Here is a 15,253-nt window from a genome sequence, read left to right on the forward strand (position 1 = left end):
TCTGTATATATTTATATTGCATTTAAAATAAAACTTAAAGAGAACCCGAGGTGTGTTTGAAGAATGTTATCTGCTTACAGAGGCTGGATCTGCCTATACAGCCCAGCCTCTGTTGCTATCCCAAACCCCCCTAAGGTCCCCCTGCACTCTGCAATCCCTCATTAATCACAGCCGTGCTATGAGGCTGTGTTTACATCTGTAGTGTCAGTCTTGGCTGCTCCCCCCGCCTCCTGCATAGCTCCGGTCCCTGCCCCCGTCCCTTCCCTCCAATCAGCAGGGAGGGAAGGGATGCAGACGGGGATTGGAGTTCTGCAGGAGGCGGGGAGAGCAGCAGACTGACACTATAGAGATAAACACAGCCAGCTCTGACAAGCTGTTTGTCAGCAGCATGGCTGTGATTTATGAGGGATTGCAGAGTGCAGGGGGACCTTAGGGGGGTTTGGGATAGCAACAGAGGCTGGGCTGTATAGGCAGATACAGCCTCTGTATGCAGATAACATTCTTCAAACCCACCTCGGGTTCTCTTTTAAGGTAATTTTTACGGCTACATACCTGATTTGAGCACCTCGATATGAATCCTAGCATTTCCGAAAATTCTATACTGAAGTATTGTATGGTTTCTGTAATGATAGATTAAGCCTTTCATCTTAGCTTAGCCTAGCAAGCGGGTCCCTCTCTTCCCGAATAAAGGAGGTAGTGGCAGCCTTGTAAGGAAATGATGTAGTAAAGTTTGTCACTCGCACTTTCCCTCCTGGCTTGTCTGTTTGCCCGATATCTGTTTCAATGCATCAATTGCATTCACAATTAGATGGTCTGTTGGCTGAAGCAGATTGCGTCGTAGAGTGGTCCGGCCAGTAGGGGGCGCCTGACAGTACATAACACATCAAATTGGTTATTGGATACGCCTCCTTACCTTTTTTAAAGGGAACTTGAAAATGTATATTAATCAAAATATATAGATCCGCCCAGCGGATCGTTCAGGTACAGCCTTATCGGTCCGCCGACCGTGCATACACACGCACTACAGTCTGCTGAAAACCCGCCCAGCTGCTGTGGTGCGTTTGTACAAGTTACTACACAAGTTACTACTTGTGGCTTTCAAGACAAGAATCTGATTCCCTGGACATTTGCCATCAACCTTTTGGCGGATCGCTCAAGACCAGTCTTATTACCTGAACGACGGACTGTACACACGCCCGATTTGACGTCTGAATGACGGGACGTCCTAACGACTATGCTAATAGGGAAAGCTGCTTTCCAGGGAGTCTTGTGATGTGCAAATTACTTTTTCTAAGCCCATCTGCCTCATTGGTTAGCATGATCAATGATAAGCAAATGTTTGCGTTTATGCAAATTTTTATGCAAATATATGCAGCTTGAAAATGGACCAATTGGGTTAAACCTGGGTTTTAAATTGAATGGTCCATTTTCAAACTGCATACATTTGCATAAACTAAAAAAAAATTTGCAGATCATTGATCATCCCTACTCATCAGGATGCAAACTGTAAGCCCACACTCTACCCAGTCTGAAAGAAAAAGGTCCCTGACCTGAACAATGCTTCTGTCCCTACACAATGCAATCTCTGATTGGATTGCAATCGACAATGTGTACAATCCCGATTGTGATCATGAAACCCACAGTTCCGCTGTAGCACCTACTTAAGGCACTAGAGTGCTTTCCTCTTTCACAGTGCGATGTTAGTCGCACGTTAAAACATTTAACGCTGAATAACTCACTGCAGTGAAAAATCAATGTCCTGTTCACAGTGCACACGTTCTGTGGTGTCTAACGCTGCACGTTAAGTGAAAGTACTGCATGCTGTGCATTATACACGTTATTACCTGTGTAAAGGTGGCCACACACACGATACAATAAAATGATCCGATTTTACAGAAATTTGATAAAAACGATCGTATCTCTCGAAAAAATTGTAAGCTTTTTTTTTTTTTTTTTTTTTCATTCGACAGAAAAAATTATATAGATCCTGAATGCCAGATATTTCTCCAATTTTTCTAAAGATTGTATGGTGTGTGTGTTGCATTGTCAATTTATTAATATACAACCCTAGCAATTTTCTGAGAGTTTCCAATCATTTTTATCATAATTGGGGAAAAATTTAACATACGTGTGTGTGTGGTGCATTGGTCATATTTTTGAAATGATTGCAATTCTTAAATTGAACAGATATTTAAAAAATTGTATGGTGTGTGTGGCCACCTTTAGACTGTTTGCTCAGTAATGACTTGGAAGCAGTTTTCATTGCCTGTATGCTCTACTGTATGCGATAACGGGGCATTATGTTGCGGTGCAACTTTTTGGGGGCGTTGCATTGTAATTTGCGTTGCGACTTTGTCGCACCAAAATGCACCGTCCTACTGTGAAAGAGGCCTCGGATCAATTATCCTTACTTTTTGGCATTTCTGAGACTGGACAGTTCCATCCATAGTCATTGTTTTGGCACGTGAAGACATTTGGAAAGCGTTTGCTTGTCCTATTCTACATTGATGCACTCCATGAGAGCACCACAATATCAGACATTCATTATGCAGTGACTGGAGATCTCACACTTTAGTTTCATTCCTTATGCTGAATACACACGGTGCGTTCGCGCACTCGATTTCCCGCTCGATTCCCGTCGATCCGTTTATTTCCAACATGTCCGATTTGGATTTCGATGGATCGTTAGGTCGATTCGCATGCAAAGTATGCCGAATCGACCTGACGATCCATCGAAATCCAAATCGGACATGTTGGAAATGAATCGACGGGAATTGAGCGGGAAATCGAGTGCGCAAACGCACCGTGTGTATTCAGCATTAGTGTACTGTTCAGATACCTGAAGCATTTGGCCTACTTGTTTGTTTTTTACTACTTTTAAAGGGAACCCTAACTGAGAGGGATATGGATGTTTCCTTTTAAATAATACCAGTTGCTTGGCAGTTCTGCTGATGTCTTTAGCTGCAGTAGAGGCTGAATCAAACACCTGAAAGAAGCATGCAGCTAATCCAGTCTGACTTCAGTCAGAGCACCTGATCTGCATGCTTGTTCAGGGGCTGTGGCTAAAAGTATCAGACACAGGATCAGCAGGAAAGTCAGGCAACTGGTATTTTAAAAAGAAAAATCCATATCCTTCTCAGTTTAGGTTCCCTTTAACCCTCCTGGCGGTCTATTGTTCTGCGGCTGCGTGGCCGCGGGAGGTTTTTTAAGCCTAATTTTTTTTTTTTATCATGTAGCTAGCCTAGCGCTAGCTACACTATTCCCCCCTCCCTGCGGCATCCCTCCCACCCCTCTGATCGCCGCCAGCGATCAAGCCCATCCGGAAATCCCATTCTAAATGGGATTTCTTTCAGGACTTCCCCCGTCGCCATGGCAAGGAACGGAGTGACGTCGTCGTGACGTCACAGGGAGTCCCGAAACACCCCATAGCGCAGCCTGCCGGCGATTGGCCAGGCTGCGCAAGGGGTATGCGGGGGGGGGGGCTGTATCGGCGCATCGGCGGCAATCGACCCGAACACGCAGCAAGCAAAGTGCTTGCTGCATGTTCTAAAAAAAAAAAATGTATGAAAATCGGCCCAGCAGGGAATGAGAAATCTTCCACGGCGCCTTACCCTGATCTCAGCTTGGGGTTACCGCCAAGAAGGTTAAGGATTTTATCATGGAATATTAGGATGTTTGACTTTGCCAAGCAGCATTTTAAATCTTTAATTTCTAATGTGCAATTTCTGTCCCACAGTATAATAATATTCTCAGTGAGATGGACAAGATCTATTCGACAGCCAAAGTCTGCCCTCCCAACCAGTCTACAAACTGCTGGCCCCTGGAACCAGGTAAGAATACAATCTATGACTTGCTAGTCAGACTGTTGCTCTCTGAGGGCTGGAACCCACAGGAGCGCTTTTGGCAGCGTTTTGGCAGCACTGCGATACGCTAGCAGTTTGCCAAAACGCTGGGCTAATGTTAATGGATGGGGCAACTTCCACAGGAGCGTTTGCGTTTCCCAGAAACGCAAACGCAGGACCTGCAGCATTTTGGGAGCGTTAGCGCTTCAATGTAAAGTATTGAAACGCTAGCAGAAACGCTCAGCAAAACCTAAACTGAGCGGTTTTGCTAGCGTTTTGCGGTTAAGCACACTGTAACAAAATGAAAAATAATTCACAGGACCAATCAGGATAAAAACGCAAAACGCCAGGCACCCGCTGGGGGAAAAAATACAATGTTGCAAAACACGACCAAAAACGCGCATTAATCCGCTTGCAAACCGCTCAGACAAAACGCTAGCGGTTGCGTTTTGCGTTTGCGGTTTTCAGTGGGTTCCAGGCCTAACAATGTTTTGTGCATCAGCAGGAAGGTCTGTGGCACTTTTTTTTTTTTTTTGTGGTAAACCAAATGCTGTGCTAAATGCACAAAACTACCTTGATCAAACATTACCACATTTTCACTTCTGCTTTGGTGTTAGAAATTTTCTCTACCCAAGAGAGAAAATATTTCAGAATAAGACCAATAATGGTCCCTTGGTGCTGTCAGAAATAAAGGTGCTACTTGGCCCAGGCAAACAAGGCATCGGCTTGGGGCCTCACCCAGAGAAGGAATCTCCCTTGCTGCTAGGGCCAGCCTGTCTGTGACTTGTATGGCCCCTGCTGCCTCCCCATCACTCACACACAGAGCTCAGATCTGTGGCAAAGTGAACTAAGGGGAGAGCGGCGCAGGGCCCATGGAGTACACTTCAGATGTGGAAGTGATGTCATTGCTCATTTCTTGTGAAGTGTGCCACAGAGTGAGGGTCCGTTTCCACTACAGCGACTCTGCATGCGTTTTCTGCATGCAGATTCGCATAACCCATTAAAAATAATGGGACTGTTTCCACTTGTGTGGGATTCTGTGTGGTTTGTCGTGCAGGAAAAATCTGCACGGCAGAACCATCAGAATTCGCACACCCGCACGCAAATCGTCAATGTAACTAAATAGGAAAACCGCAAGCGTATTAGTCTAGCGGTTTTCCTGGCGTTTCTGCGCGTGTTTTCGCTGAAAAACCCCATGTCAATGCTTGCCGGCATTAACATGGTTTAAATCGCATAGCGCAAACCGAGCAATTCCGCATGAAAATCCACATGGAAACGCAAACATTTTATATGTATTATGTGTAATAACGGTTGTGATTTCAAGTCTATTTTTGACAGAAGGTAGAAGTGCACAGTGAAGAGGATAGTACTGTGTATATTTGAATATAAACGATCAGATTGTAAACAGAGGAACAGATAGTTTGTACTAGAGTAAATCATACTAAATAGGATTCTCTAATCCTACATTTTTCATAAAGTGGAAATGAGTAAATCCTTTTCACAACAAGGAATAAGTTATTACTTTGCTTTTCCCCAAGGCTGTAATATGAAGTTCTGTTAGATATTCTGTAATTAGATTTTCTGTAAAGTACTGGTAGAGCCTGGTCATTATCTCTGGTGCATTGTCTTCTGGTTCTCTCCTGCTGAGTAGAACAATGCCTGATTACTAGGCAGATAGATGGTTAGATAATTTCCAACATGTTGGAAATTATCTATCCGGCAGGTAAATTTAACAGACAATCCAGAAAATTGTATGGTGTGTACTAGGCATTAGAGCTCTGACCGGTTTTGGACTATCCCTCCAACTCAAGGTGAATTCCCAGTTTTCTTTGTTTGCAACAGAACTTTCTGAACGACAGTCACTCTGTCCAGTTGCCAAAATAGTGTGCAAGGGAGTATGGAGGCTGGTACCTATGTATAGATCCTTTGAAAGGAGATCTCTTTTGTAATGAATAAAAGAAATGCTGAGAATCCCTATTAGCAGATGGAATAGTTCAAAGCATATTAAGATTTTTACTACCCATTGTTACAACATAGGAAACAATTTATAGTGTGCATTACTCTGGGATAAATGTATGTGTTACAGTATATGCAGGACCAGGCCAAGGAGCTATTTCTCAACTGTCAGCACCGCTGAAATCCCTCTTTAGCCTGTTGAAGGCAGCGTCTCATCTTTGACTCACTGTTGTGGTGTCCCTCCATAATGGGCCACCACTAGAGGGAGTTGTAGAGAGGAGATGCTGACAGCTGAGGAATGATTCCAAAGAGAACTCTAATATCAACTGAAGTGGGCCGTGGCAGAGGGAGGTTAATTCTTTTGTCATCGCCTCTGTGCACTGCCCTTTACATTGCGTTCCAGCTCTCATATACTTCCTCCTCCACTGCTGGAAGGAGGAAGTAGCTGTAGAGATGGAACACAACATGGAGGGCAGTGCACAGAGGCGACAAGGGTGAGTTAAGAGTCAGAAGAAAAGTAGTAAGCTTTCAGCTATGAAGCCTTCGTCAAAGTTAGCCAATCAATGGTATCATCCTCATTCAACACTTCTTGCTTTTAGGGCTCAGCCACACTATAGGCGTGTTTCTGAGCGCTTGTGATTGATTACTGCTTCCGGAGTGCTTTTTAAAAATCACTCCCATTCAGTCACTAAAAATTGTAGTAAAAATTGCGGCAATTTTCACGCAATTTTTTTTACAGGTGTTTTTTTTTTTTTATATGAAAGTGGGAATGATTTTTTAAAAAGTGCTAATCACAAACGCTCAGAAAAGCGCTTAGAGTGGCTGAGCCCTTACTGATGGCTAACACAGTACAACACTTTTTAAAGTAAAATTCACTTCCTTTTCATTGCATACTAAAACTATGGCTTGTCTGTGACAAGATGTTGAATACAATTTTTTTTGTTTACTGTAAAATCTTTGTTTTTGTAGATCTGTCAGAGATTATGGCAACTTCCAGAAGCTACAAGAAGCTATTGTACGCCTGGGAAGGCTGGCACAATGCTGCTGGTGTGCCAATAGGGAGCTTGTATAAGAAGTTTGTGGAACTCAGTAATAAGGCTCACAGAATGGACGGTAAGACAACATGGTCCCTTCTGGTGGTATCTAGTTACAAGAGATTTAAATACTACGTTTCTATGTAACAGTTAAGTATAGGAAACCGAATCGTGTGTGTTTTTTGTTTTTTTGTCAGCTTTTCTGTGCAGCTCTCATCGGCGCTTCACACCTTACACCTAAATATCTACATATCTACACTTAACACCTAAACTTCAAACGCACCTAAAATAGTTGTCAGCTGAAGCCTGATAGATGTGTGAGAGATCGGCACTGCCAGATCATCTCATCCAAGTCCTGGCCAATCCTGTATCTCTTGACCACGTACATAAAATTAAGCTGCTGGGAGATTTGGGCACAGGGTAAAGCTGAAAAAAGCCCCACCCTGCTCCTGCACAAGTCACGGCGGCGCTAATTACTATTCCCCCTTCAGGTTGCCATGGATAGTGGGGAAATGAGCAATTTGGCCACTGCGTCTTAATGCAGTGTTGTTTTAATAGTAATTTGTTCTCCATCTTTTGACCTATGGTGGCACCGTCTGCGCCCAAGTCTCTGGCATTGGTTTTACATCACTCCTCTCTTGCTGCCCCACCTGCTCAGTGATGTTGTGCCATGTATTACTGTAGCTGAGGAGGGATGACACACTGCGCACACAACTGAGTAACTTCTGGTGGAAGCGGTAAGCCCCATAGGCTCCAGGATCGGCGGCAGTTAGAGGAAGTCCAGTGAAAATGGTGTAATAAAAAATGCTTCATTTTTACAATTATGTATAAATGATTTAGTCAGTGTTTGCCCATTGTAAAATATTTTAAATCTCTGATTTATATTCTGACATTTATCACATGGTGACATTTTTACTGCTGGCAGGTGATGTAGCTGCTGCATGCTTTTTTGGCAGTTGGAAACAGCTGTAAACCGCTATTTCCCACAATGCAACAGAGTTCACAGACCGGAAACTGCCAAGAGTACCACGTTACTCAGAATTTCTTTGTGGGAGGGGTTTCACCACAATATCAGCCATACAGCGCCCCCTGATGGTCTGTTTGTGAAAAGGAATAGATTTCTTATGTAAAAGGGAGTATCCGCTACTGATTGGGATAAAGTTAAATTCTTGGTCGGAGTTTCTCTTTAAAAGATCTGTCATTCTGGACCTTAAAACGTGCTCTGAGGACTCCTGTACACACTGTCAATTGATGGTCCAATTCTAGCATATCCTTGCAACTTCAGCATTGTTTAAAACCCAAAGATTGCTAAGATACAGAAATGAGACGGACTATGTAAATGGAAACACAGTAGTGGGGTTGGAGTTGAGGAGTTAATGCAATTTTTGGGTACCTGGAGTTGGAGTACGGAAAATATGCACCAACTCCAAATTTAAACTGTAGCTATAAAAATGTTCAATTTCTCAGATGTCAAAAATAACTTGTACTGTATATGCAATAATAGCAGTGCTTGGTCCACAAAAATGAACTACAGGTAGTCCCCAGTCAACGAATGTGATAGGGACTGTAGGTTTATTCTTAACCTGAATCCGTTCTTAAGTTGGAACACTGCCATCTCTGTCCCCTGTGCCGCCAGTGTCTCCCTCTGTGTATCCTTTGTCTCCCTTGTGCCTCCTTGCCTCCCCATTGTTCCTCCTTGTGTCTCCTTTATGCCCCATTGTGCGTCTTGTCTCCTGTGTGCCTCCCCTGTTTTGCTTCCCTTCTGTTTGGGTCCCTTAAGCAGAGTATGTGCAGCGGAAGCCGCAACAGTCTCCCCTGTTCCACGGTGGCCCGGGTCAATCAGTAGTGACCTCCTCTCTCTCTTCACTGCTTAGCAGTTTCACTTGCGTCACGTAATGACAGAATCAGGAGGAGCCCTAGTGGTGGCTCCTCCTGATTATGTCATTATGCGACGCAAGAGAAGCCGCTAAGAGATGCAGTGAGGCGTGAGAGGATGTCATCACTGATTCATCCGGGCCGCAGTGGAAGAGGTGAGACTGTTGTGGCTTCCGCTGCACATACTCTGCTTAAGGGACCTGAGTAGTCCCCCCAACTGCATGAAGTCATCTCGGCGGGGCGTTCGGAAGTCAGGGACTACCTGTAATCAAAAAACAAAAACAAACCACATCTGATTGTGACTGTATATCTGATGTGTACACAGGAATCTTTTGCATATAATAAATGACATCTCTGCTGTAAGGATAAAGCCTGATGGGTAGTCACTAGCAGGGATGGTCAATGAGAAGCAAATACATCTGGGTTGATGCAGGTTTATGCATATATTGTATGAAAATGCATACATTCCCTTTGCTCATGAAATCAGTTATTTTGTAGTCACCAACCCCAAATTTAAAGGACAACTGTAGGGAGGCTGCCATATTTTTTTCCTCTTTTGTGCATTACTAGTTGCTTGGCAGCCCTGCTGATCTATTTGGATGCAGTAATGTATGCATAACATCAGAAACCAGCATGCAGCTAATCTTGTCAGTTCCGACATTAAAGTCGGAAACACCTGATCTGCTGCATGCTTGTTCAGGGTCTATGGCTAAAAGTATTAGAGATAGAGGATCAGCAGGACAGCCAGGCAACTGGTATTGCACAAAAGGAAAAAAACATGGCAGCCTCCCTACAGTTGTCCTTTAACATATCAAATTAAGTTATACAGTAGTGCTATAACCTAGTAAAGTGAAGAACAAGGGTTACTGGTCTCTCTGCATGATGGTACAGTGCTGCATCCCAGGCAGCCAGGCCCCAATGAATACAAGCAAAAGGAGAGAATGGTCCGCACTGATGTCTCAAGGTAACAGGTTTATTCAGGACATCTCTTCATACAGTTAAAAGGTCAATGCTGACATGTTGGTCCGTAATCATAGTGCATAACCTACATATGCACTTTCCTGCAGGGCTGTTGTAAATCCACCTGACAATATTGTGCACAGTAAATGCCAGATATGTTGTCGATCACCCATAATCCTGGTTCAGATCGTGCATGAAGAATGTGTAATAGAGAAAAAAAAACCCTCGTTCTCCTGCAGAGTACCTGCACATCACATCCGCACGTTGGGCAAAATAGGGCATGCGCCCCCCCCCCCCCCCCCCCCAGCCAGCTGCTGCCCCCCCCCCCAGCCACCCGAACCCGCAGGAGGGGGAAGCGACACAAAAGGGACAGTGGCAGGGTGACCTCCCTCACCTGTATTATGTAGAAAGAAAAGGGGCACCAGCAGGATAAAATCAGGTAATAAAACGTTTAAAAGTGCTTTGGAGGCAGAGGTGGACTTACCTCATGTAAGCACACACTATAAACTGTCAGTTCAAATCTAAATTTTTATTGGCATACTCCAAAGGGGTCGCAACGTGTTTCACAGGTGTAAACCTGCTTCCTCAGGCAATAGAACATAGGAGCATACAACAGTAAAACGTCCAGGTGACACCTGGCGCCTGAGACTGAGGCGCCAGGTGACATGCTGCCAGGTGAATGCTGCCCACATTGCGATTTTCTGGTGACTGCCCTCCATGTTAAAATTTTATGGTGACTGCTGCCCCCTTTATGGTTATTTTCTGGTCACTGCTGCCCACATTGCGATTTTCTGGTGACTGCTGCCCACTTAACGATTTTATAGTGAAATGATGCCCACTTTACGATTACGATCCACATTTTTGCAGGGGGGCCCAGTGAGTTCTAGTTGCGCCACTGCTACCAAGGACTGGTTTTGATTTCAGCTACTCTATAGCTATAGCCTAGTTAAAATACATCTCTGGTGTACATAAAAAAACAGAGGTATGCTAATGCTTAAAAGTTAGAATGTCCCAACACATTGACCCATATTCAATTCACTTTTTCTCCTGAGTTTTCTCCTAGGTGATATTTTAAAACTAAAAGCAAAGGATGGGCAATCTTGCGCTGCACGATCCGCCAGGCAAACAGGTTGTCACTCTAGCCGCTCCTTCAAGCTGTGTTGCACAGCTAGACTTGGTATAAAACGAAAAGAACAAAGGAGAGGGAGGAGCGCTCTGTAGTGTATTACCTTTTAATGATTCAAAAACAATGCGCATACAAATTTACTAGAAACAAAAGTGTAGCAGGCGTGTCACATGGGCTAAATCGCCCTAAATCTGCAACCGACTCGGAGACCTTGGGAACAGCTGTGACCAGTAACCGTCCTTATGAGACCTCTGCTAGAAGTGTCTGCTAGGCCTGCAGGCTGATATTTTAAAACTTGTCGATTAAAATCCCTTTTAAACCACCAGCAAGCAAAAAAAATACTCAAAATTTTGATAGTACTTTTTTTTACCTACTTTTTGATAACTTTTTAGTACTTTGAAATGGAAAAAAGTATTTTAAATCAGATAATTTTTGTCCTAGGAGAAAACTCAGGTGAAAAAGTGAATTGCATATGGCCCATTGTCTGCCTAATAAGATTCAATGGAACTCCTGTATCCACTATATTCTGGTGCACAGATCTTCTCCCTGCATAAAATGCCCCTGACTTTTGCTATATCAGATATAGAAATCGCAGAGACCTTTTTCTGCAAGGTGGAGGGCTACATGCCACAACACAGCTGATATGGGACTCCGGTGGGGCATTCACGTTGGCAATAACAGACTGGGATGGCTGACAGTGACAGGATAGTGTCCGCTTCCTGGCCTAGAGTTTTTTGTTCCCAAAAGCAGTTAATATAGCTTTACAATTCCTAAGCTTTGGCAGTGATGAAGTGCAGTTTGTTCAATACTTTCACTTAACAAGACTGTAATATGCAAATTGGAGTTGGAGGAATCCTAAACTGAGGAGTCAGATGATTTTTGTATTGACTACACCACTATGGTTGGAAATCCATAGTGGTGTGTGCATACACAGTGTAACTTTTCTGTACTTCCATATACTCAGCAGCACAGTCACATTTAGTGAAGCATGTACTTCACCTTTGATCTCGGGTGATTCTGTGTTATTACACATTATCTTGTCTTTATGACCAGACTCGCTATTTTTGATTCTGATTTGTTTCAAGTGCATTCCGTTCTTAGTACAATAACTACCAGACACAGTGTTTATCACTTATCCGTGTACTTTGGTCCATTTGCTTTCACCAGCAATGAGCGTGCTTATCCTCACTAGGTGCTTAACAACCTTTTTCTTTTGTCAGCAGCGCTGGGCTAATGAAAGGCAGTTGGGGTGATTCCAACCCTGCAGCTGTTTTGAGCCTTTACATTTAAATACAAAGTATAGAAACACTGCAAAATCTCTTTTTAATCGCTGTTCAAAGCAATTTTGCAGCAATTTTAATTCCCAGAACCCCCCCCCCCCCTGCTTCCCCTTTGTATAAAAGGACATTTCTGTACAAATTACTAACCTTGAATTCAAAAGCGCATCTCAGTTAGGTATGTGTATGGGGTGATGGGATGTCTCAACTTATGGTGTGTACACACTTGAAAGATAAATGAAAGATCGTACACTAATTTTACCCCCTTCCATGTAGTATGAGAGAGATACTGACAAAATGATGTCCGCAACACTGGGCAATATAAAATGTAAATGAGTGTGCTAGGGCCCAAACGAAAATGTTTAGGAAGAGAAAAGAGAGCCCAAAACAGCACCACTCAAGAGTAAGCAAAAATGTATTGGTACATAATTACAATATTAAGGACATTTATTGAAAATTCAAATGAAATGAATAAAAACACTAAAAACAGACCACATATTCCCACACTAAACAGCTGCAAACAATCCTGCCAAATGAATGACCTATACACTGAAAAATGAATACAGAAATGTGTGTATATAAACCACTAAATCACATGTGTGTGTATAGGTCAGGTCTGGATGAACATGATACTGAATGGATGAACATGTATGTACCTTGGTGGGCATCAATGAGAGCCCAACAAAGTTTGAACCCGGGTTCAGTAAAGTGCAAAAGTGCCAAATATAATTGTGCATACAAGATACATCACATAGGACCATATACTGTAAAGTGCAATACAAACCACAAGTGAAAAATAGCAAAAATAGCTGCAAATAAATAAATAATGAATATATCGGAGCAGCCTATATCTAAAGTGCATGAGAGGATGTGCGCAAAGGAGATACTTAGCCCAGGAAACAGTAGAACATAGACCAGGCAGCGCGGCTGAAGGTGGGAAGGGTCCCCTCAAAACATTCCCAGCAGCTCCGCGGGCGTTACCCCGCTTTGAAAGGAGGAGAGGACAAATTTTTGCTTACTCTTGAGTGGTGCTGTTGTTTTGGGCTTTCTTTTCTCTTCCTAAACATGAGACATACTGTTCAGTCTATTCTATGGAGCTGAACTCCCCATCAGATAAAAATCTTTGCAAGATGCTGCACACAAAGATGCTGTAGACACATTCAACCGATCAGTATCTGCAAAAGATCTGTTCCTGCAAAAGATCCGTTCCTGCAAAATGCATTCATAGTCTGACATCTGCAGATCTAATACACACCTTGTTTAACCAGCCTGGCGGTATGGACGAGCTCAGCTCGTCCATTACCGCCGGAGGCTGCCGCTCAGGCCCTGCTGGGCCAATTTTAATCAAATAAAAAGGAGCACACGCAGCCGGCACTTTCCCAGTCGCGTGTGCTACCTGATCGCCGCCACAGCATGGCGATCCGCCGCGTGCAGCGGCGAAAGAGGGTCCCCCAGCCTCCCGAGCCCAGCGCAGCCAGACCAAACAGTTCCGGCCAGCGCTAAGGGCTGGATCGGAGGCGGCTGACGTCCATGACGTCACTCCGCTCGAGGAAAGCGAAACAAGAAAGGCCGCTCATCGCGGCCTTTTTTGTTAACAGGAGCGCCCTCTAGTGGGCTTTTATGCAGCCAACTTTCAGTTGGCTGCATGCAATAGTTTTTTTTTTTTTTAATTAAAAAAAAAAACGTCCGGTCGCCAGCCTGGCGATCTTAATCGCCAGGCTGGTTAACAGACATTCATCTGCAGATCAGATCCACCAGGATGGATTTTCAGATCTGCAGATGATTGTCAGATATGCAGATGAATGTCAGATATGCAGATGAATGTGTCCTCTTTGTAAGCAATACCAGATAACTGGCTAGCCTGCTGATCTCTTTTGGCTGCAATAGTGTCTGAATCACACAGCTGAAACAAGCATGTAACTAATCTAGCAATGCAATGGATTGGGAAAGCCGTGCCATGCGTTCTGTGCATTGCGTTGTGTATGGTGAAGCATACAGTCAATTAAAAGTATGCTTCGCTGTACTGTTAACCTCCGTGGTGGTAACCCCGAGCTACGCTTGGGCTAGCCACCGCAGAGGATCACATGGCCCCGGGAGGATTTTTTTTATTTATCTCTGTTTAAGCTGGCACTTGGCTAGCTAACTATGTCCCCCAAGTTTCGACGCTCTCCACAGATTCCCCCCCGATCGCCGCCGTAATACGTACCCCCCAGGGATACCGCGATTGCGCAGCCTCCCAATCAGCTCCAGGCTTCGCTATGGGGAGGATCGGAACTGCGCATGACGTCATGTCCGATCATCGCCATAGCGACGATTGAAGCTGAATGGTGAAACTGCGGCTCTCGTGGGATCACAGAGGGGTAAATATTGCCGGCGGCAATCGGGGGGGTTTAGTTAGGTGCGGCGGGGCTTGGGGAACATGGTTAGCTAGTGAAGTACTAGCTAAAACCTAAAAACACGTTTTATTAAAAAAAAAAAAATCCTCCTGTGGACGCAGCCTCTGAAACTTCGTACTGACAGGGAGGTTAATGTGGGCTTTATGCGGGGAATGCAATGCATGAAGTGCATTGGGGTACTGCACACTGACCAAACGCCTAGCAACGGCCACACGGAGAACATGGCATTGCTTATGTATTGCAATGCGACGTTTTGTGTTAAAATGCAGCCGTTATGCTGCACCGCAATGCCCCACTGTGAGCCTAATCTAAATGCTTTCTACTTGCAACCCACAACTCAACTAGGATCAATGTGGTTACCCAAACCTGACCTGCATGCACCTGACCTGAGGCTTGTGTCCAACTTGCTGCCAAGGACCACATCTTAAAGATATATCTATTCTTTCAGTTGTATTCATTAACTTATTTGAGTAAAGTTCCTCTTTCACTAGTTCAGCTATGTCGCTATTGAGACGGCAAACACATGAAGTGTCAGGAACATAGATAAGACTCATAAGATTTATGATGTGCTTTTCTCCTGGAGGACTCCAAGGGATTCAGGGCTGCAGCCACTTAAGGTGTGCACCACAGGCAACCAGGATCATTAGGGAGCCTTGCCCAAAGACTCCTTACCATCTTACGTGCTGGCTTGGGCCGGGATGTGAACCCTTTTCAAAGACTCAAACCCTACATCAAAGGCGACCTCTTAACCAGTACGCTATAGCAAATGTAAAGTTGTTATTTTTTA

At 44.1% G+C, this 15,253-nt stretch overlaps 1 protein-coding gene and 1 long non-coding RNA gene across 3 annotated transcripts in view; one reads left to right on the forward strand and one right to left on the reverse strand.

The window, feature by feature from the left end:
* LOC137541406 (uncharacterized) overlaps positions 1 to 15,253 on the reverse strand; it is a 1,168,812-nt gene that overhangs the window by 71,895 nt on the left and 1,081,664 nt on the right. The window lies entirely within an intron of this gene.
* The window catches only part of LOC137541403 (angiotensin-converting enzyme-like), a 142,296-nt gene that overhangs the window by 30,303 nt on the left and 96,740 nt on the right, over positions 1 to 15,253 (forward strand). The window contains exons 3-4 of the mRNA XM_068262680.1: positions 3,737 to 3,830; positions 6,768 to 6,911. Coding sequence (XP_068118781.1) covers positions 3,737 to 3,830; positions 6,768 to 6,911 — 238 coding nt within the window. The remainder of the gene's footprint in view (positions 1 to 3,736; positions 3,831 to 6,767; positions 6,912 to 15,253) is intronic.

The sequence above is a fragment of the Hyperolius riggenbachi genome, chromosome 12 (genome assembly GCF_040937935.1).
Source record: "Hyperolius riggenbachi isolate aHypRig1 chromosome 12, aHypRig1.pri, whole genome shotgun sequence".
Taxonomy (NCBI): Eukaryota; Metazoa; Chordata; class Amphibia; order Anura; family Hyperoliidae; genus Hyperolius; species Hyperolius riggenbachi.